Below are 22,959 nucleotides of genomic sequence, written 5' to 3'. Positions count from 1 at the left end.
AAAACTCATCAACAGACATCCTTTCAGAGCTACTCCGGATTGCACTTAATTCAGCAACACACATACATACTTCCAAGCTGATTAGCGTGGTTATCACAACACCAGACCTATAAAGTATGGGCATTTACCGATCTATTGGTAACTACTTCTACTTGTAACAAATAACAAACCTTTTACATATAATAGTGTTTGTACCAAAGTTTATAATAATAGTAGAGTTACTTTAATGAAGTACATTGCAGAAACCTAGAACTAAAAAGAAAATGACCACTTGAAACTGAAAACGTAATTTAAAAATATTAAGATAAAGGGACCTCAGCAAAAATCTTTTAATTAGTTGCATTTTTTTAAAATACATACACAAGATTATACCTTTGATTTATAACACATAAGAGAAATAACTTATCATACAAAGAATGTGCGTATCACTTAAATCATAAAATAGTTTAAAACTTTCAAAAACATAGTCCTCACAATTGAATGGTAACAGCCTGTGTACATGTGAACATTATACGCAAATATAAAATTAAGAATATATTAGCAAGCTTACTAAAACGTCTAGTTTTCCAATTTGTAGCGTTTCCATTAATACAGATTATCACCTCCTTCCTCCTCTCCCTGCACTGAGAGTAAGTGTTAAACAACTATATCCTCCTACAGAACCAAGCACTATTGTTAGTAATTCTGGTAAGCAGAAATCTGGAGGTGTTAGATGGTGGAATGGATGAAGTAGCACAGATTATTTTGTATTGCTGAACCATTCTGCTCCACTGTGACCTCATTCTGTGTCTCCAAACAGTGCTGAAATATTTCCTCCATTATGTCATCGATACAGACATAGTGCATTTCTTCTTTTTTAGGTACCAAAGTCCATCTTCCAGATTCCCTGTGGTATATTCTACAATATCTGTCATAAAGTTGAAGTGGGAGAAAAATATTTTACAAATAAGAAAATCCATTCAATTATATGCTAGATCATTGTAAACAGCTATTTTTCTTACTTTGCTTTTGCAGTCCTTATGTAGCAGACCACTACATCACATTGACATCAGTAAGAAATTTGTTCCTTTTCCCTTCAGTTTCCAGATGAAGCATACAAGGCTTTTTAATTTAAATCAGTCAAGAATCAGGCCCATCATCACTGATTCACTTACTTGTTTATATTGCAAGACTGCTGTGAAGAAGCATTAGTTAAAATATGTAAATATACACCAAGAGGAAATCGAGCGGTCACAGAATTCCATTCTCTACCATCCTTATCCTAAATGAAAATTAATGCTATTATATAAAAGTATATATATACACACACTATAATATAGTATTGTATAAAACTATATATACACACACCATATTTTTTGATGTTAAAGAAACGTCACTGAAAAATCTGAAGACTGATGCTTTCTGTTTTATGAAAAAATGTGCTGTGCCTTCCTGCATTTGTACCATAGCTGTCAAATTCCCAAACGATCTTTGTAATAAATAGCAAAGCAAGGACAGCGGTGATGCAGTTCTCCTCCTATTGGCTGTGCATTGTGGCCTACTTAGAAAAATCTTAGGCCGTGGGAAATTACTAAGTATTATGTGCCCATTTTTCCATGCACTTTCTTCCACCCTCCTGAAGTGGAGGACAATTAGTACCAGCTGTGAGGAGTTTTCACACAAAGTATGATACTTAAATCAATAGCATTAAAGTCAATTGGACTTGTCCATAAAGCTGTAACAAATCACAACAGTTGAGGGGCACAGAAACAAACCGTGATCATCATGCATATTTTGCAAAGGTGGCCATGAATAATTTAACAATTGTATTTCACACCTGGTGAATTGGATCTAAACTGAAAGACTCTAATCTTTTAGTCACTTATTAAGGCAAGTTTAATGTAACAGAAGTTTGTTATGTCACTTTAGATAGCTACAAGGATATATTATTCTGTACTCATCACAGAAGAACTACCTCAATCAAATTGTTTCCAAGATTTTTGACACCTCCCCAAATGTCATAGGAATGGATTACCCAGGGAAATTTCTTTTCTGTGGATAACAGATGTGTAATTCTTAGATTATTTAATTATTATTTAACAAAAAGTTAACAAAAATACAAATTTAACAAAAGAATATTTTCTGAAATAATTTATAATTACCCCAAAATTACAGCAAGTAAGTATGGTTGGCTGACAACTCAATAATCACTCCCAAAAGCTACTGTACACTATCATGTGCAATAATAATACTGATGCCTGCCTTATAAGCTTTGAGAATATGTATAAGTACCTAAGGTATACAATTTAAATACATTTTATTATGCTATTTAAATAAGAACAGCAATTTAATATTCAGTCCTCTTCAAAAGGCATGCATGAAGTCATACACAGTATATTGTCCGTTAATTGCACTATTCTAAATAATTACTTTTGCAACTTGTAAGTACATTAGTAGTTCTGTAACAATTTTCAGTACTTTCAGAACAGAACTTTGCATTGTTATGACTGATTTTCACTTGTACCCAATACTAAAACTAAAAAAAAAAAAAACCCCAAACCCCCAAACAAACCAAAAATTAGACTTTTACTCCCTTGAGTAATTTTGGCATGATTAATGAAATCTTAAAGGTGTTTCTTTTAGGTCTAATTCACGAAAACCTCTGTACGGAATTCAAACTTCACATATAGCTGGAAATACTTCATTCACTATGTTACCTGATGTCCTGGTTTCGGCTGGGACAGAGTTAACTCTCTTCTTAGTAGCTGGCACAGTGCTGTGTTTTGGATGTAGTGTGAGAATAATGTTGATAACATGCTGATGTTTTAGTTGTTGCTAAGTAGCACTTATCCTAAGTTAAGGATTTTCAGTTTCCCATGCTCTGCCAGCAAGCAGGTGTGCAAGAAGCTGGGAGGGTGCATAGCCAGGACAGCTGACCTGAACTAGCCAAAGGGATATTCCATACCATGGAACGTCATGCTTAGTATATAAACTGAAGGGAGCTGGCCGGGAGGGGCGGGTCGCTGCTTAGGCATCGGTCAGCGGGTGGTGAGCAATTGCATTGTGCATCACTGGTTTTTTTTTTTTTCCTCCTCCTCCTTTTTTTCCCCCCTCTTCTTTTTTTGTTATATTCCTCTTCATTATTATTATTATTTCATTATTCTTATTGTTAGTATTATATTTTACTTTAGCTATTAAACCGTTCTTATCTCAACCCACAAGTTTTACCTTCTTTCCTGATTCTCCTCCCCATATCACTGGGAGTGGGGGGTGGGGGGGGGACGACCGAGGGAGCAGCTGCATGGTGCTTAGCTGCTGGCTGGGGTTAAACCACAACACCTGACCGAAGTTAAATTTGCTGCGTTTAACAAATTTGAAACAAACCTGTACACTGAACAAATTGCACAGGACAAAGTGAGAAGGCAGTGAGCCCGAAAAGGTATGCCGTCAACTACATAAAGCTGGCTTATTCCTTTTCAGCAAGGCAAATGGGCATAAATTAAAAATTCTGCGTTATGCTGAACAGAACAAATCAAAGCTACTTTGAAAAAACAATTTGGATTTTTCAGCTAAAAATATCTTCCAGTGCCCACCAAGAGTTGTAATACCTTTCCTCATATTTGTAGTTTTGCTTATTTGACATCCCGAATGCATCAGCTTGGTTCAATAATTTCAGACACCATACATCATAAAACAGTGTCTGTACAGTCTATAAGGTGAATGAAAACCTGGGACAGCACAGCCATATAACCCAGTTACCTGAAACCAGCATTAGTCAGTCTAAATTTTTCCACTTAATATATGGGCTATTAAGAAGGCCCCATAAAATCCTCCATATCCAATTAGTTTTCTAATTTGAAGTTTAACATGCTGAATGTTCAAATAAATCTGTGGAGGCCCAGATTTGTGAAAGACTACTATCGTTTAATATAACAATCACATTTCAAGTGCCATATGACTTTACAGGCTCTTGTCTTTTTATACAAAAAAATTTACTGAGTTAAAGCCCAAACCAGAATTAAAGCATCATTCATTTTCTCAACAAATGCAACAGAGCAGACCAATTCAGTACTTTGAAGATGGTATTTTAGACACACCTCATGCTATTACATCCTCTTTTTTCTGGGCATGCACTGGCGTAAAAAGAACTACTGAAAGGAAAAAGAAAACCTACATGAATTCAACGTTTACGTAGTTATTGTAATAAATTATTTTCTCAGAATCCTAAAAAAGTTTTGGCAAGTGTGCTGCACTGGAGCCAACTGGAGCTGCTAACGCAACGTGTGCTGCATTATCTTTCACTTGCAAAGGCATTCAGTTCAGAATTCTGCAGTTACAGTGGCTTGCCGTCTGACAGCACCAAGAGATCCTCACTGAGGCTATCTACGTAAATTAGTCTTATAATAAAGTAGCCAGTCCACAGTCCAGAAGGTAATATTATAATGGTGAAAAAAGAAAGTCACAGGAAATGGGAATGCAGGAAATCCTGGATTCTAGTTCCAGGGTACGTGCTCTACATAACCTCCGATCAGAGGAATATGAGTCTAAACTTGCATTCACAGTAAGTGAAAACAAAAATAAAGCATGCATGTAGAAAAATAGAGCAGCAAGGTTAAAGAGACATTCATAAACATCTAAAAATATTATTTCAGGGAATAAATGGAAAACAACATAAAAACACAAGAAGTTACCTTTCAGCAGTTGCTGCTGAAGAGGTTTCCGACACATCCTCTTCAGCTTTCAACAGAGCTTCCATCAGTGTCTTGTTTCACTTGGGATTCCTTACAGACATCACCTCCGTATTTGTATTTGTCATATCTAAACAAATACAACAAAATTTAGCTACCAAAAAGGCAAGAGCCAACATGAAATGCATCTCTGCTTTAAGGTTAGTTTACTTACAAATCCAGCAAAAAATTGGCAACTTCAGCACGTGAGAACACATTCAGTGTTTCTCTAGCGGACATCCACCTTTCTGTTTGTTCTTTTACACATATCCTTGACTGAGCCCTTCTTCTCTCCAGACTCTTTCTCCTCCTTTTTTTTTTCTGAAGGAGAATATACAGTGCGTCTACCAGGCCTTCTTGGTGGTGGTGAAGGCAACGATGAAGCAGATGATGATAACACTGCAAGCTTTCAAATGAGAGACAACTAAATTATGCATAGTTAATGCTTTGTAAAACAATTTGTTTTGGAATAACACATTAATTTCTAAATGACAACCAAATACAGCAGTTATGGTTCAGAATCATAATTGGCTCTTCACATTCAGCCTGCAAGTAAGCACGCTCATCTCTCTTCTAAGTCAGGGGAAGCTATCCTTTAAAGCTACGTGGTTTAACATCTAGTATGAATATTAAAATAATAAAGGTATAAACTGCTAGCTTCATGTATAAATTAACTATTGCTATTGCTTTTGCTTGCTTACTTGTCAAATAAGGGAACAGCAGATGGAAAGTAAGTGCAGTTTGAGCGTGACAGAAACACCGCAGCGCAAGGGGTGCTTGCCCTCAGTTAGATTTAACCGTGTTGGAGCCGCATCGGAGGCTCCCAGCCCTGCCCGGGCCTCTCTGAACCGCACCATGAGGTGACTTTCCCGAACTCCGACAGGTGAGACCCCCGAAGGAAGGCTCGGCCCCAGCTGACGAGGAGGCGGCGCAGGGGCCGCGCCCTCCCGTGTGCGGCTACGTTCGCCGGCAGCAGAGGCCTCCCCGCCCGCCTCGCTCCAAGAACGAGTTGCACCCCGGGGAGGAAAGCCCCCTCCACTTGAGCTAAACGGCCGGGGCCATTTTACAACCGCCGCCCCCCGCTCCTGGGGCCCGGCCGGGACCCCTTCTGAGGGAGAAAGCGGGGCCGCCGCCGCCGCCCCACACCCCGCCGGGCGGAGGCTGAGGCGGGCGGGAGGCCGGGCCGCGCCCGCCCCGCCCCTCCGCGCGCTACCCGCGGCTCCCGCGGGCCGCTGACCCGGAAGCGCTCTGCCCGCCCGGCGCGGCGCGGCGCGGCAGGGCCGGCTGCGGAGGTGGAAGATGGCCGAGTCGCCGGAGGAGGTGGCGGTGCTGGTGCAGCGGGTGGTGAAGGACATTCGCAACGCCTTCCAGCGGAACCCTCACATGTGAGCGGGGCGGGGGCCGGCGGCGGCCGGGGCGGGAGCGCTGCCCGCCCTCAGCCCCGTGCGTGCTCCTGGGCCGGCGGCGGGCGGGCGTGTGGGGTCGCCGGCGGAGGCGCGGCGGGCCGCCCGCCGCGCAGCGGTGCCTGTCGGGGCCGGGTGCCGGGCCCAAGGTTACGCCGTGAGGGGCCGCGGGGACCCGCCGGGTTTCCCCACCCGGCGCAGGGGCTTCAGCGCGGCGCCTCCCCGGGGCGTGCCAGGCTGCGAGCGGCAGGGCCGGCGCCGGGCGGCTTCCCTGGCACCTGTGCTTCGTCGGGACGGGTCGCTGGTGCCGCATGTCTTCTGTGCTCTCCTGCTGCCTCGTCTTCTTCTGGATAATGCCGCGTACCTGCTCCGGGAGTTTGAGTAACTCCTGGACGCCCGTGTGGCCCGCTGGGCGCAGGCTGCGGCAGCACCCCTGCCGCTGGTGAGCCGTGCGGCTGCTTTGTCAGCCCGGCGGCACAAACAGCCTCGTCAATAAAAAGTACTTAGTTATGGAAACCGGCGAGGAATCTAAAACCTGGAAGTGATTAATACCTTGTTAAAGACAAGGTCTTAATATGAACTGTGCTTGAATTTGAGGTTTGGCAATGCTAAACTCATCGCGTAGTCGAGATGGGATTGACCTTTGCCTGCGGGCGGGTCAGGCGTGCCGAGCCCTGCTGAAGGCAGCGGGGTCTGCGTGTGTCTGAGGCAGAGCGTTAGCGCTGGTGGAAGCGAATCTCGGGATTGAAGCCTGCTGAATAGCAGCCTCGTACAAACAGCGTGGTTTGATGAATGCCGCCTTCAAATCTCTATCTGTTAATAGAGATGCCAGTGCTTTCTACTGTGTGTTGTTTTGAAGGAGACAAACAGAATGACTGTGTAAATACAAACTACAGTTATTGCTATCTTGCGAGAATCAGGTTTATCTAACAATCTGGGGGTCAGGTGGTCTGGGTTTTATTTTCAGTTCCACTGCTGACCAGCTCAGAGACCCTGATTTAGGTACCTCCCTTATTTCTGTTTCCTTCTCCATCCTTTGTTGTTTTAAGACACAAACTGTTTAGGGAAGCATCTTTCTATCTATTTATGTAAACTCCATACTGGTTATGGCAAATGAGGTAGCACATAATGGATAACAACTTCATACCGTACATGTGGTATATTTGTGTTGGTTGGAAACGCTGCAGTCTCTGAGGTGGTGGCCTATTAATCTGTTCCAGAAAATGGTGTGCTGAGCAACTACGTAGGCAAATTTTACGGGCACTTAGTTTATCCTTTTGCTTAAAAGAAAGGATTAGAATGAATACCCTCATGTTTCTATAAATGTAGTAAGCAACTTGAGTGGGTGGCCAGGTTTTAAAATACAGCATATGGATGCTGTCTAAAAAAGAACTGCGTTTTGCCATGAAGCTTCCCTTTTAGGTTGTGAGACATAATGTGCTGTAAACAGCAACTATTTGTGAATGAATGTTCTGATTCTTCTTAGTTCCTACTCCTTTGCCAAAATTGTTTATTGGTAGCAAACTTTGAGCTTGTGTTTTTGAAGAATATGCTGCTGTTGCTGTTTTCTTTCATAGATGTAATCTCAGAGATGAAAGTCGGCTACAAGAGTTGTGTGCTCTGAGACTGATGCACTGTGTCATGCTTTGAGTGAGGAAGCATGAGCTACTGCTAGCTTACCCCTTAAAGCAGAAAAAGCAGCAATTCTGTCTGCTAGATTTCTGAACTGCGGTACTTGAAATCGGACTATGCACAGCCAGTGTAGACTGCGGTCCCTTTGCTACAGTGCGCCTCTGCCTCTAGAGCACCAGGTTGCAGCCATGCTGGCCAGACGTTTTAATGTATCTCGGAGACATCTTGTCTTCCTGCTGGTGGCCAAGACAATCGTAACCAGCTGTAGTCCCTGACAGATGTTATCCTCTTGAATTGAGTGGCCTGTTCGTGTGGCAGATCCAGGTTTGAATTCTTTTAGGTGGCTCAACTGAAAATAAGGGATCTGCCACATGCATGATGTTCCTATTCACACCTCATACTTTTGTCCCCTACTCATCTCTCTTGCAGCATTTGTTGTCCCTTGTCTTTGACTGTTTGTTCACTTGCCCCGTTTGCATCTGTTGGAATGGGTGTTTTGTTCTGGAAGGTTCACAGTTTTGTAGGTTTTAAAGGGGGTGTTGTCTCTGGTCAACACTAAAAAGCATGTAAAAATACAGCTTTAGAGTAAGTAGAACATTGGATTGTTGTTTCTCTTTTCTTACTTTAAGCTTGCAGCAGGACTGTGCGTCTTTTTAAGACGAGCTTACTTCTAACTGAATATACAAGACAATTCTTTTTGCCTTGTCGCTCTGATAGCTCCATTTTCTTCAATTGGATAACTGTGTCAGCTTGCTAGTTTTCAATTTCGTAAGGCTGTGAAATTTACTGGAAGATATTTTTACCCAGTCCTACAAGCATAGGTCGTGATAAAGTCGTATATGTGAGCTATCCCACTGGAACTGAATGGATCACCAACAGTGAGCAGATCAGTGTATACTTTCTTTTTGAACTTTGCTGTTCTTTTGCACGTGAAGTCAAACACATATAGGCTCACTTGTCAAAAAAGTACATTAATTTGATGGGTGTAATTGGAAAGATGAACTCTCAGATGGTAGCCTAGCATTTGTGTACAAAATCTGAGGATACTATTTATGGTTTGCCAAGAATGATTTATGTCACTGTAGCTCAGATAATTTTTTTGTCTCAATTCGTCACATTCTTAATGTAGCAAAAATACCACACTTCATTTTATTAGATTTGAAACTCTGAATCAAGGTTTCTCCTGTTGTGATTGCAAATTTCTCTGCAGCAGATTCAGAAAGAAACATACTTCCTTAAGTCTTTACTGTAGCCAAGTGTGAAATTTGTCTTGCCAATGTTCTTCTTGTTAGATTAATACCTTTGTGCAGCATTGATACTTCCAAATATACCAATAGTAAGTAAAAATAACTTGCTTGTAATACTTAGTGAGAGGGGTCATCAGTGCAGAACTTAGTTATTGCAGCAGAAGTTTCCAATCAAGTGGAGATGAATGTGAGAGCAAACAAAAGGCAACTCCTAGAGAGAGAAAGTGTGATATTTATAGCTTCTTTCGAAGCAAATGTTGGCTAGAAGTACTTTGGATTTCAGTAATATATTACTGTTCTTTCATTTATGAAAGATTTTGGTTGTACCACTAAGATAATGACTAATCATAATGTGCAAATTAATTTATAATTTGAAATTCTAAAAGAGAATCATGTGTAATGATGCACTGCACGATAAGGAAAAAAAAAATTTCAACTCTTGGATTTAGGCCCCTCTTCCCTGCCTTTCAAATGTTGTAAACTCATTAGCCATGTAGTTATTTCATGAGACTTATTTTAATGTAAAAATATACACCTTTCAAGTGTCCATGCTCTGCATTGTCTTCCAGTATTAAAAGCTTTTTATAATTGCAGGAATATTGAAGTACTTAGGTCCAGTCTTTATTGTCAGTAGAACCATAGTTGCATCGTATCCACTGATTGTACCTCATTCAGATCTCCCAGCCATTATTTAATATCCTCTGTCTAATTCTGTGGGGAGAGGTTGGCTTATTTTAAAGATGATCTTCCAGAAAAAAAATCAGAGAAGGTCCTTCACATGGGGTGCCTAAAGCTGAAGACCCTTCATGGTAGCATCACAAGAAATGCCTCCTTCCCTAGCAGTACTGTGGTATTGCGGTTTTGTGAAAGAGGGAACTTTCTTTTATCATCATGGTTTTAAAAATTTAAAGTAGGTTGGCTAGGATTTATTTTGGGGAGGACCACTGAATGGCTGAGTCAGCAGACTGGGGCTCTTGAAGCAGGTCCTGCAATGGCTTGTCAGTACTGTTCTGCGACGGCTAAGGTTTGCACTATGGACCAGCTGTGGATCGTGCAGCTCATCTTGCACATCTTCTCCAGTCTCAGCACAGGTTGAAGAAGCTCTGTAACAGCTGCAGACTTCATGACAACCCAGCTAAAATCTTCCACTAAGTTGTGGTTGCTTCCATGGTGTGTTTTAGGAATGTGAACTGGCGTGGTATCCTGTAAATACAAAGATAATTCATGCAGGTTTTGGAACATGACTGTGGTGCTTGCTTTGAGGAAAATAAGTGTAAAAGCACCAAATAACTCCTAAAATTCAAGAGACAATATCAGAAAACTGGGAAATCTAGGGAGAGAAATTAAATCTTACTTTCATAGTAGATGGTGCTTCTGATAGTACAAAATACCGACAAACAGCAGCCCTCAATTGGCGTCTCCTTCAGTACTGTGAGCAGCTTGTACCTGTCATGTGACCTAAATGTAGGCATCCTCCATCCTGCACTGAGTTTGGGCAATCCTATCATATGAACAGGCACGTCTTCTGTCACATGGCCAGGGGCGGTTTGTGCAAGATGAAGGGTACTTCAGTCACTTCATTTTATGAGCACTAATTCAGTGGTGCTTGCATGCGAGTCCTGCTGCAGAAGCTTTCTTCGGGTACATGATGGAGCAGAGGCTGCAGGCGTTCTCAAGCAGCGTCTCCTAGGCTGAGAGACCTGCCCTGTTACTTGGTCCTGCAGATCTGAGGGGCCTTCAGGAGCAGAAATAGATGGTGGTTTGAATGAATTTTTTGGCTGTGAGATAGGCACCCCACCTTAGCTAAATCTGCCCTCCTGGTATTTTGCATCGTGAATTCTGTTCCTTCTCAGGAACTGAATGCAACATGCAATTTCTGAACCACATGCATCATCAAAAACAATACCAAGGTGTTGGAGACAACATTTCTAGCAAATGACGAGTCCTGGTTTGCATCTTAGCAAAAACTGAGTAGTTACCAGATAAACCATGTTTTGTGTTAGACTGTATCTTGGTGAATTTCATTATGCAGTGGTCTAGTCCTCTGCCGATTTCGGCTAGCTGAGCTAGTTTGGAGTTGGAGTGTTTCAGGCTGACTTGTCAGCTCTGTGCAAACCCTACCTGTCTGTCATTTTGGCATGTTTAAAGCAGTGTTGTGAAACTTAGCTCACCTGAGTCAGACTTTTTCTATTTGGTAAGAAGTGAAGGTGTGGATATATATGTTTGGTTTTTTTTTTCCTCTCTCCTTGCTGTTTACCTTTGGTGTGCTGTTTGTAAGCAGCAGCTGGTAAATTCTTGTGGAAATTCACGGAGTTAATTAGCAAAGCTGTGGGTGACTGCATCTTCATTGCAGGTCAGGACCTGTATGTCCCTTTATGCAAGGCCAGGCAAAGTTTGGCCAAGGACTGGGTTTAACATTCATATAAGAAAGGAACCAGCAGTAAGTACAAACTTCAGGCTATAAGGTAACATGTTGAAAGAAGCAGACTGGAATGTCATTTTAGGTCTAATCTGTCTAGCTTCCTGAAGAGCTTAACTTGTGTTGAGTGGAGCAGCAGAGATGAGGATCTTGCTTTGATACCCGTTGCTTGCAGTTCGTGGCGTAGGAGAATGCTGTTCTCAGAGACCAGGGATGGGTAAGGGACCTAGGTGTGTGTTTAGAGACAGAGCCAAGTGATTTGAAACTATCTTACCTCAAGTTACTTGTGCTCTTTGTGGCTTGTGACGTATGTTGTAATGTATGGAAGATTAAATCCATTTTCTGAATAAGCAAATATATTCTTAAACAAGCACATGGTGTCACTTTTTGTTACTTTAGTAATAATCCAGTGTGGACACAGAACTAAATTGGTACACTCAGATTGTCCAGTAACAAAATTAGTTTAAGATAATTGAGTTGAGGTTGTGGGGTTGACATTTGGAATATGTCTGTAGACCTTGTATTGAGAAAATTTAAGGTGGAGAATTCGCTTTCTATCTGACATCACGAGATCTTTTCCTACCTGAGATCTGAGGATCTCCCTCCTCACAACAAAATTTTCCACTAAACAGGAGTTGGTGGAGAAGTCATGCATAATGGAAAGTGTAAAATAATGTTGCTTTCTGTCCAAACGAGTCTGAATGCTTGACGGCCTGTGTTTGTTTTTAAGGAGCTGTTAAACCTACTCTTCCAACATCCCTACAGACTAGAGAAAGCTGAGGAAAAAGTAAAATATGGTATGGCCCTTTGAAACTAAACAGCTGAGTCTCTTCTGCTTTGTTTGCTGGTATGAATTTTTGTGGCCATCACTAGTTTTTTTTTTTAAAGGTGTGATTAAAGCCTTTCATACAAATTTGCCGTTTAATCAGACTGGCCTCTGTGTCTCAAATCTTCCCCCTGTTCAGCAGGCTGCCACGCATAGGAGAAGGAAAAATGGGACATGTGGAAACGTACGTGTGGAAATGTGCACATTGCTGTCTAGTGATTTTCTTTTGAACGATCTTTGGTTTCAGAGCACCTGGTCACGCTGCTGCAGGGCACACCTGGGTAGATTTGGGTCAGTCAGGCACCTGTACTGGTTGGTGTTTTGTTTCCCTTGCAATAGCAGTTGTTACAGCTCCGTCACATCTCCATCACAAAGCCAGGGGTGCTTGTGTTAATTCAGCTGAGTTAAACTGCTTAGGTGATAATTTTAAAATTCCAAAAAAAGGGACCTTCCTCATTGAGGATCTTTGGGAAAATCTAATAAAACTGTACCGATTATCTTAAGGTGAGAAGAGCCAGAGTCACCAAAAGGAATCTTCCTAGAGAACATTTAAAGGATTTTGAATTCATTCTGGCTCATCTAATCATGGCTATTACTTCCAGAGTCTTCAGCAAGTCTTAAAATATTTCTGGTTTTCTATCACTACAGCATTGGGGAACTAATACAAAATTTTTGTAGTGGCTCTTAACTCAGAACCACAACTGGCTTTTATATTGTGTCTGAATAAATTGTACAGAGGTAAAATACACTTACTTTTTTGCTCAACTTAAATCTTTATTCATGCCTTAAAACATGTTTGAATCATTTGTTTGCCAAGTTAATATACTGCATGAGTTTTACAGAGGATGGCTTTCTGAAAATGCATTTTATCGTACCTGCAGTCTGGCAAGAATCAGGAAGGTGAATTAAGGATAATGAGTTCAGATTTTGGTAAAAACAGGGAAAAAGATGATGGACTGACTGGGTGGGAAGCATTGCCAATCTGCTCTATTGAGAAAAATAACTGGCATCTACTGGAAATAAGTTTAATTATATTTCTTTCTGTTTTTTAAGAGATGAAATTGGATTAATACCCTGCCCTGAAGCCAGGTATAACCGGAGCCCTATTGTCCTGGTAGAAAACAAGCTTGGTGTGGAGAGCTGGTGTGTCAAGTTTCTTTTGCCATATGTCCACAATAAACTTCTCCTCTACAGACAAAGAAAACAATGGCTGAACAAAGATGGTAAGTTACCCAGTTGGAGAATAGTATCTTATGTGATTCTTAATGCACATTTTTTATTTATCATAGGATCATTTAGGGTTGGAAAAGACCCTTAAGATCGAGTCCAACCATAAACTTAATACTGCTAAGTCCACCGCTAAACCATGTCCCTAAACACCATATCTACACATCTTTTAAAATACCTCCAGGGATGGCGACTGTACCATTTCCCTGGGCAGCCTGTTCCAATGCTTGACAACCCTTTCGGTGAAGAAATTTTTCCTAATATCCAATCTAAACCTTCCCTGGCACAACTTGAGGCCATTTCCTCTCATTGTATCACTTGTTACTCCGGAAAAGAGACTGACACCCACCTCACTACAACCTCCTTTCAGGTAGTTGTAGAGAGCGATAAGGCCTCCCCTCAGCCGCCTTTTCTCCAGGCTAAACACCCCCAGTTCCCTCAGCCGCTCCTCATAAGTCTTGTTCTCTAGACCCTTCCCCAGCTTCACTGCTCTTCTTCAGGCATGCTCCAGCACCTCAATGTCTGTCTTGTAGTGAGGGGCTCAAAACTGAACACAGCATCTGAGGTGCGGCCTCACCAGGGCCGAGTACAGGGCGACGATCCCTTCCCTAGTCCTGCTGGCCACACTATTTCTGATACAGGCCAGGATGCCATTGGCCTTCTTGGCCACCTGGGCACACTGCTGGCTCTTATTCATCCGGCTGTCGACCAACACCCCCAGGTCCTTTTCCACTGGGCGGCTTTCCAGCCCCTCTTCCCCAAGCCTGTAGCGTTGCATGGGGTTGTTGTGACCAAAGTGCAGGACCCGGCACTTAGCCTTGTTGAGTCTCATACAGTTGGCCTTGGCCCATCGATCCAGCCTGTCCAGATCCCTCTGCAGAGCCTTCCTACCCTCAAGCAGATCAACACTCCTACCCAACTTGGTGTCGTCTGCAAACTTACTGAGGGTGCACTCGATCCCCTCATACAGATAATTTACCTTTTTTGACACTACGCTGACCCTTCTTAAAGCCAGTTTAACCTGTTCTGAAAGAACTGAGTGTTACTGGGGTTGGGTGGGCAGGCTTTGGATTGTGCATCTTGGCAACCTAAACAAGTTGTAGGGTTCCTTGGTTGAAAATGTAAATCCTTTCTTTCTTGCCCAAGTTGGAAGGGTTAGAGGGAGATGACTTATTTTGGTGAGTGATTAGGGAAGTGATGTTAATCTTTACAGAAGGAATTTTGTCCTGCTTTCCTGAGTCAGAAGGAAAACTGTGGTGATGTGTGGATCTAAAGTAATAAACAAGTGCAGTGTTTTTCAGACATAGGGGTACCAGGAATCATTAGTCCATACAGCTCGGTAATTGTAAAGCTTTATTTCCTTTTTCATATTTTTGTTTTGGTTTGATTTTTAGTTTGTTTTACTTGCAGGAAAAATGCTTTAGTGTATGTTGTCTATTTTGAATTTTTTTAAAGAATTATAAACAGCTGTGACATGGGAGATATTTGACTGCTTACCAAGTGTCCTATTCTGTTCAGAGGAAGAATGAAAAAAGGTAACTAGTTTAAGGAACTAATTGTTCATGGTTTCGAGGTATCTTCTGAATAGCAGTCAGCATAAAAAATATTCTTACTCTAGGCTTATTTCAGTGTCTTATTTCTGGTGTTTATTCATATTCTTTTTGAGGCTTCTTTCTAGTATCTTCTACCTGCTATGGCATTTTTCACATTTTTGTGTCCCGGAAAGAGGGATATTTTTTCTGTTGAAGAACACCCCGTGACCACTCACAGAGTTCAGATCTTTACTATCTCACACGCACCTGGGTTTCAGTTTGGGGCTGTTACCATATTTTAATTTTTTTCTGTTTGCATGAAACTAACCTAATCCGTAAAGCACTGGATGAGTCCATTGTGCTTTAAAATAGTCGACTGTCTCGGACTGTCTTCCCCTCCTGGAACATACTCAACAGCCACCATCCGTTGGGTTGTGTTGATTGCAAGTATAGCAAAGGCAGTCTCCCTGGTTGCTTGATGAACTAGTGATTTAATTACGTTTTAAATAGCGGGATGCTAGCAGACATCTGATGCAGACTCTAGCATGTAGTCATCATATAACTAACATGCTGTACCATCTTGAACAGATAGGTTTTGAGAGTAGGTCTGTGTAGATCAGGAAAAGAGGTCTGGTTAGTAATATCTCTTTCTTGATATAACTGCCATTTGCTTTTCTCTTCTTCAATTTTTTATTACTGTAGTCTGTTTCACTTTAAGTGGATGAAGCCAGCTGTGCACTTACCCTCATTAAAGTGTAGGGTAAGGGGTGGTCAGATGGTGTTAGCTGAGTCTATAAATGTGCACTTGAGCTTCTTTTGCATTCAGGGATGATATGGAGAAAGAAGATTGAGGTCTTCAGTGGATCTTGGCAAGGATTCTAGCCAACCAACCAGCACCATGCAGCTGCTCACTCACTCCTCCCTGCCCTCTGCCCTCCCCCCTCCACTGGTGGGATGGGGAGGAGAATTGAAAACAAGTAAAACTCATGGGCTGAGATAAGAACAGTTTAATTGAAAATAAAAAAAAGTATAATAATAGTAATGAAAAGGAAGATAACAAAAAGAGAGTGAAACATAACCCAAGAAAGACAAGTGATGCACAATGCAGTTGCTCACCACCCGCTGACCGATACCCGAGCAGCGATCTGCCCCTCCCAGCCAACTCCCCCCATTTTATGTACTGAGCATGACGTTCTGTGGTATGGAATATCCCTTTGGCTAGTTTGGGTCAGCTCTCCTGGCTGTGCTCCCTCCCAGCTTCTTGCACACCTGCTTGCTGGCAGAGCATGAGAAACTGAAAAATCCTTAACTTAGGATAAGTGCTACTTAGCAACAACTAAAAACATCAGTGTGTTATCAACATTGTTCTCATACTAAATCCAAACCACAACACTATACCAGCTACTAGGAAGAAAATTGATTCTATCCCAGCTGAAACCAAGACACAAGGGAGCATTCTTAAGGCAATGAATGTTGCCTACTTTTGTTTGCCTGAGGGTTGGGTCTAGAGTTATTAAACAGACTTCAGTTCCTTATTACAAACATGGATATATAATGCAAGCATTTTGAAAAGAGTAGCATTAAATGGCAGAGAAGGTTCGTAATGTGAGCATGAATGTGCTTGCCTTCTAGTGGATGGGGAGAGGACATACATAGGAACTTTTTACCTCTTTGCAAGCCAGATCATGATAAAGAGGAACCCATTCCACTGGCAACATACAGTCTTCCGGTGCTGACTGTGTAGCTTGGGTGATGTTACAGGAACAAAGCACTGGCTTGATACCATCCAAAAGAGTAGCTTAAGCAAGTTGAAGTGTTTTCATGTGGTGTTGGGTATGACTCACCTGTTGATTGTGTGTATTTTATTTTTGTCTAACAGATTTTTTTTGTGTGTTTATGTTCCCCCCAACAGAGGGTTGATGTCATCATTACGTGATTATCTAGAAAAAGTGTTTTGTGGACTTTGTAAATTTTACATTTTCCTTTATTTCTTATTTTCATGTCATTTATTTTCTTGAATATTCTTTTTCATTACAGGCATCTTTAAAAGATTTTTATTCCTAGGGGATGTGTATTTCTAACACAAGTACCTTCCATTTCTTACTTGGTTTCTGTGGTTTATGGTTGGACCGAGTAAGACCTGGATCTTTTTGATAGCTGCCATCTCGTTGCTGCTGATGCATTCAGTTCTGATAGAAACCAGTGATTGTGATCTGATTGCAAATTCAGAATTTATAATGCAGATGATTATAAAATTCAATAAAAAGAGCTTTAATATAAGGAATATAAATAATGTTGACTCTGACATGTAGCCAGAAGCAAATTTTAGCATTTAAAGAGATGAACCTGCTAGGATGGGCAGTCTTAGCAAGACCAATCATTTTCATTGCGGTGTTTTTTTGCAGGTCTGAGGTAGGCATTTGTGAGGTGTATTTTGATTATGCTGCAGATCGCCTGCAAGGAGACTTTTCATTTCAGTCTCAAGTGTTACAGAAAAGTCCTCCCCTAGAAATTGCCATGCAGACAAAAACTTGTTTCAAGCCAAAATACAAACCACTGAGATTTGTGTCACTCTTGCATTGGGAGGCTGGAGACCACTGATAGCTGTTAGCTGAAGGGCAGCTGGGAGCTAATGTGCTGGCACCCTGCTCCGTTCACACCGGTCCAGGTGCTCTGCTGCAGTGACACTGTGGCACGTGCCTGTTCCGCCAGGATGGTACGGTGCGCCGACTGCTTGAAGAGTGTCTCTGCTTCCCTCCTAGACGAAGCCTTGCAGAACCCTTCCTCTCAAAATGCAGGTCATAAAACTGTGTCGGTAAATACTGGAGTGGCATGAAGTCTAGATTACTGCTTGTTTGTTGAGACTTGTTTGGTTTTCTTCTTTTGAAAAAGAAACTCTATTCTCCTTTGTTTCTTCAATTAAAAAAAAACAGTTTAAAATGTGTGAGAAGAGGTGATCTGCAATGTTTTCATGTCTATTGAGGTTTTGTGTCACTACTGTAAAACGTGATCAGGACCTCCATGTTAATATTAATAACCTGTTTGTAAAGCAAGGTACAGCTTATAGAGTTTAGTATGTTTTACCATAATTGAGTTTCACATTTGATAGGAAATTTTAGCAGAAACTGAACTGCAGTGGTGGAGGGAATGAAGGCGGAAGACTTTCCCAGGTGGACTTACAGAATTGTCTCTAATGTAGCATAAATAGGCATACTCTATCAAGAGATGTTACGTTTTCTGTATGTTTGAAATATCCTCAAGGATTTTCCTCTAAATTCCTTTTTGTAGACAAAAGTGTATGCTTGGAATTTGGCAAGGTAGTCGTTTTCTTCTGAAGGTAGTGAAGGGGTAGATTTGTTTATTACTGCTGCAAAACTCAATTGCGTATTCTATTGATGCATGTAATAAACAGCGATTGCAAATGTAGTCTCTTGTTACCTCTTTTGTGTTGTTCAAATTACTGCAAGCCATTTTAAATAGAGAAGTAAAACAAGGTGCTGATTCAAGTGTCTGCTTTCAGATATTTTTCTGGCAGGATCCTGGAAGAAGGAAGTGCTTTACAGTCAGTCATTAACAGCTTACTGTGACAGATGTTTAATTTAGTTATGGTTTCTTTTGGATACTTGCAATCCAGAATCATGACTACTTCTCTTCTTGCTATTGTTCCAGTTTAGAAATCATAATTTTACAATATGTTTTTATCCTTTCTCCAATATTTTAATTTATGCATGCATGTTATTTGTATTATCACAAGATAGTTTTCTGAAATTGCTACAAACTTCTTCTCTTTTTATGCAAAGTATTGTGCATACTCCCAGAATATCCTTACTTCCCATAAATCTGTGTTTCCACTTTTACAACACTCTTCTGAAAAGCACATCTTAGTGTGATACACTTACAAAAATAAAAATCTGGATATAGCCATATTTAAAAAGAAAATGAGCTAAAAACATATTGTCATGTTTGTCCTTTTGCAGCTAGGGAGACTTTCATGTACAAAAGGACATGTACTTTGTGAGCACCTATGATGCTATAGTTTGCTTAAAATGTATCCAGCAGAAAGTACTTCTAAATTGTAAATAAAAGACGTTGTTTTTTGTTACTGACAGAGGGAACTAGCTGGCAACTACTATCATTGTGTGCCAGATCTGTCATAAGACTTTCTATTGAAAAGTGGCTCAGAGGTTACTAAAATTGTGTTATTTGGCAGCTCTGGCTCAGAATTCACACTTCATGAAATCTTCATCTGTTACTTGTTGCACAAAGCATCAAAGAACATCGACATGAAAGAACTGGGTATTGCTTTGAGATTTTCCTTTTGTCTGCTTCTTTCCTTTGATAATGTTCAGGATACAGTGAACCTCGGTAATGGGAAAACAGACAAAATGGTAGACAAGCTTCTGTTCAAGTTGGGTTCGATTTGGTACTGTTCCAGACCTTTGACATTACCAGAATAGTTATGTTAACTGGAAATCATGACTTAGTGGGATAAACAAACTATATTGTTCTAAGTGGAGTCATGTAGACTATGAAAACCATTTCTAAAAAGTATTCAAAAGACTGAACTAGGCTGTAATAAGCTTTTGTTTAATGTGTCTTGTCAACCATAGCATATACAGTGGTAGTACCTAATAATTACTAAAACCATTATCGTATTTAGAAAATCCAACGCTCAAAAGTTCAGAATTTTTTATGACAATTCAGAAGTGCCTCTAATCTTGTTCTTTGTTGCAGCATTTTGCTGCGTGTCTGCTTTCTTCTTATCCTGCACTGCACAGTTTCATTTACCTTTCCCCGCTATAGCGAACACCTTTCCCTCCTGTAACAAATGAAAAAGTCCGGCAGACATCTCCCTTATTGCACAGTCCTGTTGCATCGATACTTACCATGGTTGAGCATTGGAGCCTTTAGATGCAGCGCACTGACCTCTTGGCAAACTGATAAGCAGCTGAAAGTGAAGTTCACCATGGGAAGTGTCAATCAACCTAGATTTGGTGTGCTGAACTCTTCATAATATGTTTCAAATTATACTAAGCCAGCAATTTGCTGGCAGTCTAGATTAAAATGTAACTTAAAGCAAGTTTTAAATACATGTGACTCTTTTGTCTAGGGGAGAAGCTTGTATTAAAGTTTTTTGTGTTTGGGGTTTTTTTGGATTTGATGGGGGGTTTTTTATTTTTGTTTTTGTAAATAATCACCAGTTGGAGAGAAATTTGGCTGAATGGGGTAAAAATGCAATTAACTGAATAAAGGTATTTAGCCTTGCTTTGTCTTGGCAACAAAATTTGTAATTCCTGATATTTTTTCTTTTTCTTGAAGAAACTCTCAGTTGCCATGTAGTAGGTACTGTGAATTTGACATAAAGAAGTTTTATGTTACCTTGGAAGAGTTGTTATTAGCTCTTGGCCTATTGCATTTTGAAAGGCGATTTGTGTGTATTGTTTATGACACAAGGTAATAATAGCAGAATAATGGAGCATTAAATTATGTATATTTGTGATATGTAAAATTGAGACATTCTAAAAATATAGAATACTATACTAATATTTTGGGAAGGTAAAATGGAAAATCTACATGAAACAATGACAGCTCACAATTTTAACTATAGATCCTTATAAAACTGCTGTTTTGTTAAATGTTGCCAATGAAGTTTTTGAATGTAAAATTGAAACAGTAGCCAGCAAAACACCTAGTAGGTGTTTAGTTTTACATGTGAGTAATCCTGGATATTTCAATTGGGCAATTCATGTATCTAAAATTAAATAGGTGTTGAAGTACTTTGCTGGTTCAAGGATTGGGTAACTAAAAGAAAAAGCTTTGTACATTTAGGCAGCAGATTAGGAAGAAGTTTTGCGTGTATGAGAAATACTCATTCCCTGGCAACAAAGAGGGGTTTAAAAGGAAATCTTTCCTTAAAGGGGAAAAAAAAATCTCAACTAAAACTCGTGAAAATAGAAAGTTAAGTTAGTTCCCTGAGGTAATTTTTAAAATATCACCATAACAGCTTATACAAAATTGACAGAGTACACTAAAGATTGCTCTTCCCCCCCCCCCCCTTATATGATGGTATAACATGTTCCTCATAAGCAGGAACATCACGGGAAACACAAAATTCCTTTGTTGGACATAAATGAACGAGAAGTCATACGGTAATATAAGAAGGTATTCCACTTTTTGGCCCGCTTACTTCTCTCAAAGTCTTGTTTCAAAGATACGTGAAGCCATGTTCTTTGCCTTTTGAATTAATATGCTCTGTTATTGTTGCATTTCATCAGTGATTTTTTTAAAATTTCATTTTGCAGTCATATTAGCTGCACTAACCAAAGATCTAGTTCCATGAGACCCTCTTTTTCCTTTTCCTTTTTTTCCTTAAAAAGTAATAAAGTGCCTCTTATCTGCTGGAAATCACCTGGAGTACAATCTATTTAGTATGTTAAATGCAGGGTGATTAGGAGAGAATGTAGCCAAACTTTCTTGGCAGTAAAAGCCTGGATAGTCACGTTCAGTTTTGAATCAAGTTTCTTCTTCTTACTCAATTGCAAAATTACCATGTGAAGTTAAGAACTGTGATTGCAGGACAGGTTAACTGATCTGATGCTGTGTCTCCTGAGAGCAGAGGTTAAGGAAGCCAATGCAGTGACAGTCCTTAGTATCTCAAGCTTAAGTGGAGATGCTTCATGAATCCCCACTGTTACCCTGGTGGGACTCAAAACTGCTTAAATGGTGCAGTGGAGTGCAAAGGAAAAGACTAGGTTACAATGAAATTACTCTTCCATTCTCAGCAACTGCACACCTCAGTCTTGTTTTCACAACATTGTTAAAAATAAGTGTAATACGTAAATCTACAGTCTGTGCAGTGCTTAAACGCAGGGATGCAAACAAATATTCTGTTTGTTCTTTTTTTAGTGAATTAGTCTTAAAACCTTAGTCTGAAGCAAGGCTGTCACTTCAGAATGTATTTAAAGTGTTTTCTGCACAGTTAGATAGTGGAGTTATTTTGTGATCCTAATTCATGGTTATGGTGTTTCATTTTCCTAGCTACAGGTTTTTTATAGCATGTGTATTTTTTGCAGCAGTATAGTATATGGCAGCCATCTGCAGCTCAAACTTGTACTGAAATAGTAGGGTGTATTTTTAATGGTACTATCTTATTTTAAAATTGTTGGATTTTCTTTGAAGAATTCTCTGTTTATGATATATACAACATGTCTGCAATTTAAATCACTAAATACTCAAGGATTCTATGAAACGGCTGTCCCTTGCTGAGGACATACTGTATGTTTGGTTATAGCAGTATAGGTAGAGGTCAGAAATTTCCAGCTGCTAACTTCTTAGATGTGAGTTGTTAGCAAGAGAGAAGTCCATTATTTTAAATAATGAAAAGGGAGGATATGGCAGATTTTGCTCCCTCTTAAATTAAGCTAGCATTTCTTCTGGAATGAGATGGAGCAGTGTTTTGCAGAGGTAGGCATCCATAGGTGCAGCAGCCCACAGAGGAGATACTTCAAGGAAGGACAGGGAGTAAGAGAGTGCCGAGAGAACGCTGCTATGTGCGAATCATTACTAATCTTTGTGTCTCTTGTTCAATCGTTTTAGAGCTGATAGATATCACGTGTACCCTGCTGCTGCTGAACCCTGACTTCACCACTGCTTGGAACGTGAGGTATGTTGCACTCAGTGAATGACATCAGAAAGACCTGGGCCTTATGTGCGAGTCAGCTGTAAACTTTGTTTTAAGCGGTAATTAGTGACACAGCAAGAGCTCTTCAGCTAAGGAGTGCTGAAGGAATGTTAAAAATCTCTTCTATCATGTATGCCTTGCAGATAGTTTCAGACTGCCTTTTCTTTTTTTTTTTCTTTTTTTGGTAGTGCAGGGTAAAGATTACACTACTGCATGTGAAGGCACATGTTTGGCCCACATTTTTGGGGGATATAAGTCCCACTGAACTGCCACTCCTGTTTCCTTC

At 40.5% G+C, this 22,959-nt stretch overlaps 1 protein-coding gene and 1 long non-coding RNA gene across 7 annotated transcripts in view; one reads left to right on the top strand and one right to left on the bottom strand.

Annotated features, from left to right (window-relative positions):
- Positions 1–277: 277 nt before the first annotated feature.
- On the bottom strand, positions 278–5,625 carry LOC127027628 (uncharacterized). Of its 2 annotated transcripts, none has more exons than XR_007767816.1 (4): positions 5,408–5,625; positions 4,882–5,112; positions 4,671–4,797; positions 278–907 (listed from the first exon to the last, which is right to left on the bottom strand). It is a non-coding gene; the product is annotated as an uncharacterized LOC127027628 (long non-coding RNA). The 2 variants fall into 2 exon arrangements; XR_007767817.1 differs by lacking the exon at positions 278–907 and adding an exon at positions 1,016–1,174.
- Positions 5,626–6,005: 380 nt separating this feature from the next.
- Positions 6,006–22,959, top strand: part of PTAR1 (protein prenyltransferase alpha subunit repeat containing 1) — a 32,964-nt gene continuing 16,010 nt past the window's right edge. For 3 of the 5 annotated variants that reach the window (XM_050913034.1, XM_050913035.1, XM_050913033.1), the window contains exons 1-3: positions 6,006–6,091; positions 13,287–13,456; positions 22,589–22,655. In XM_050913034.1, the coding sequence (XP_050768991.1) occupies positions 6,006–6,091; positions 13,287–13,456; positions 22,589–22,655 (323 nt within the window). The remainder of the gene's footprint in view (positions 6,092–13,286; positions 13,457–22,588; positions 22,656–22,959) is intronic. The other 2 variants (XM_050913038.1, XM_050913036.1) reach the window with 1 other exon arrangement.

The sequence above is a fragment of the Gymnogyps californianus genome, chromosome Z (genome assembly GCF_018139145.2).
Source record: "Gymnogyps californianus isolate 813 chromosome Z, ASM1813914v2, whole genome shotgun sequence".
Lineage (NCBI taxonomy): Eukaryota > Metazoa > Chordata > Aves > Accipitriformes > Cathartidae > Gymnogyps > Gymnogyps californianus.
This window is presented reverse-complemented; position numbering and strand designations above follow the sequence as displayed.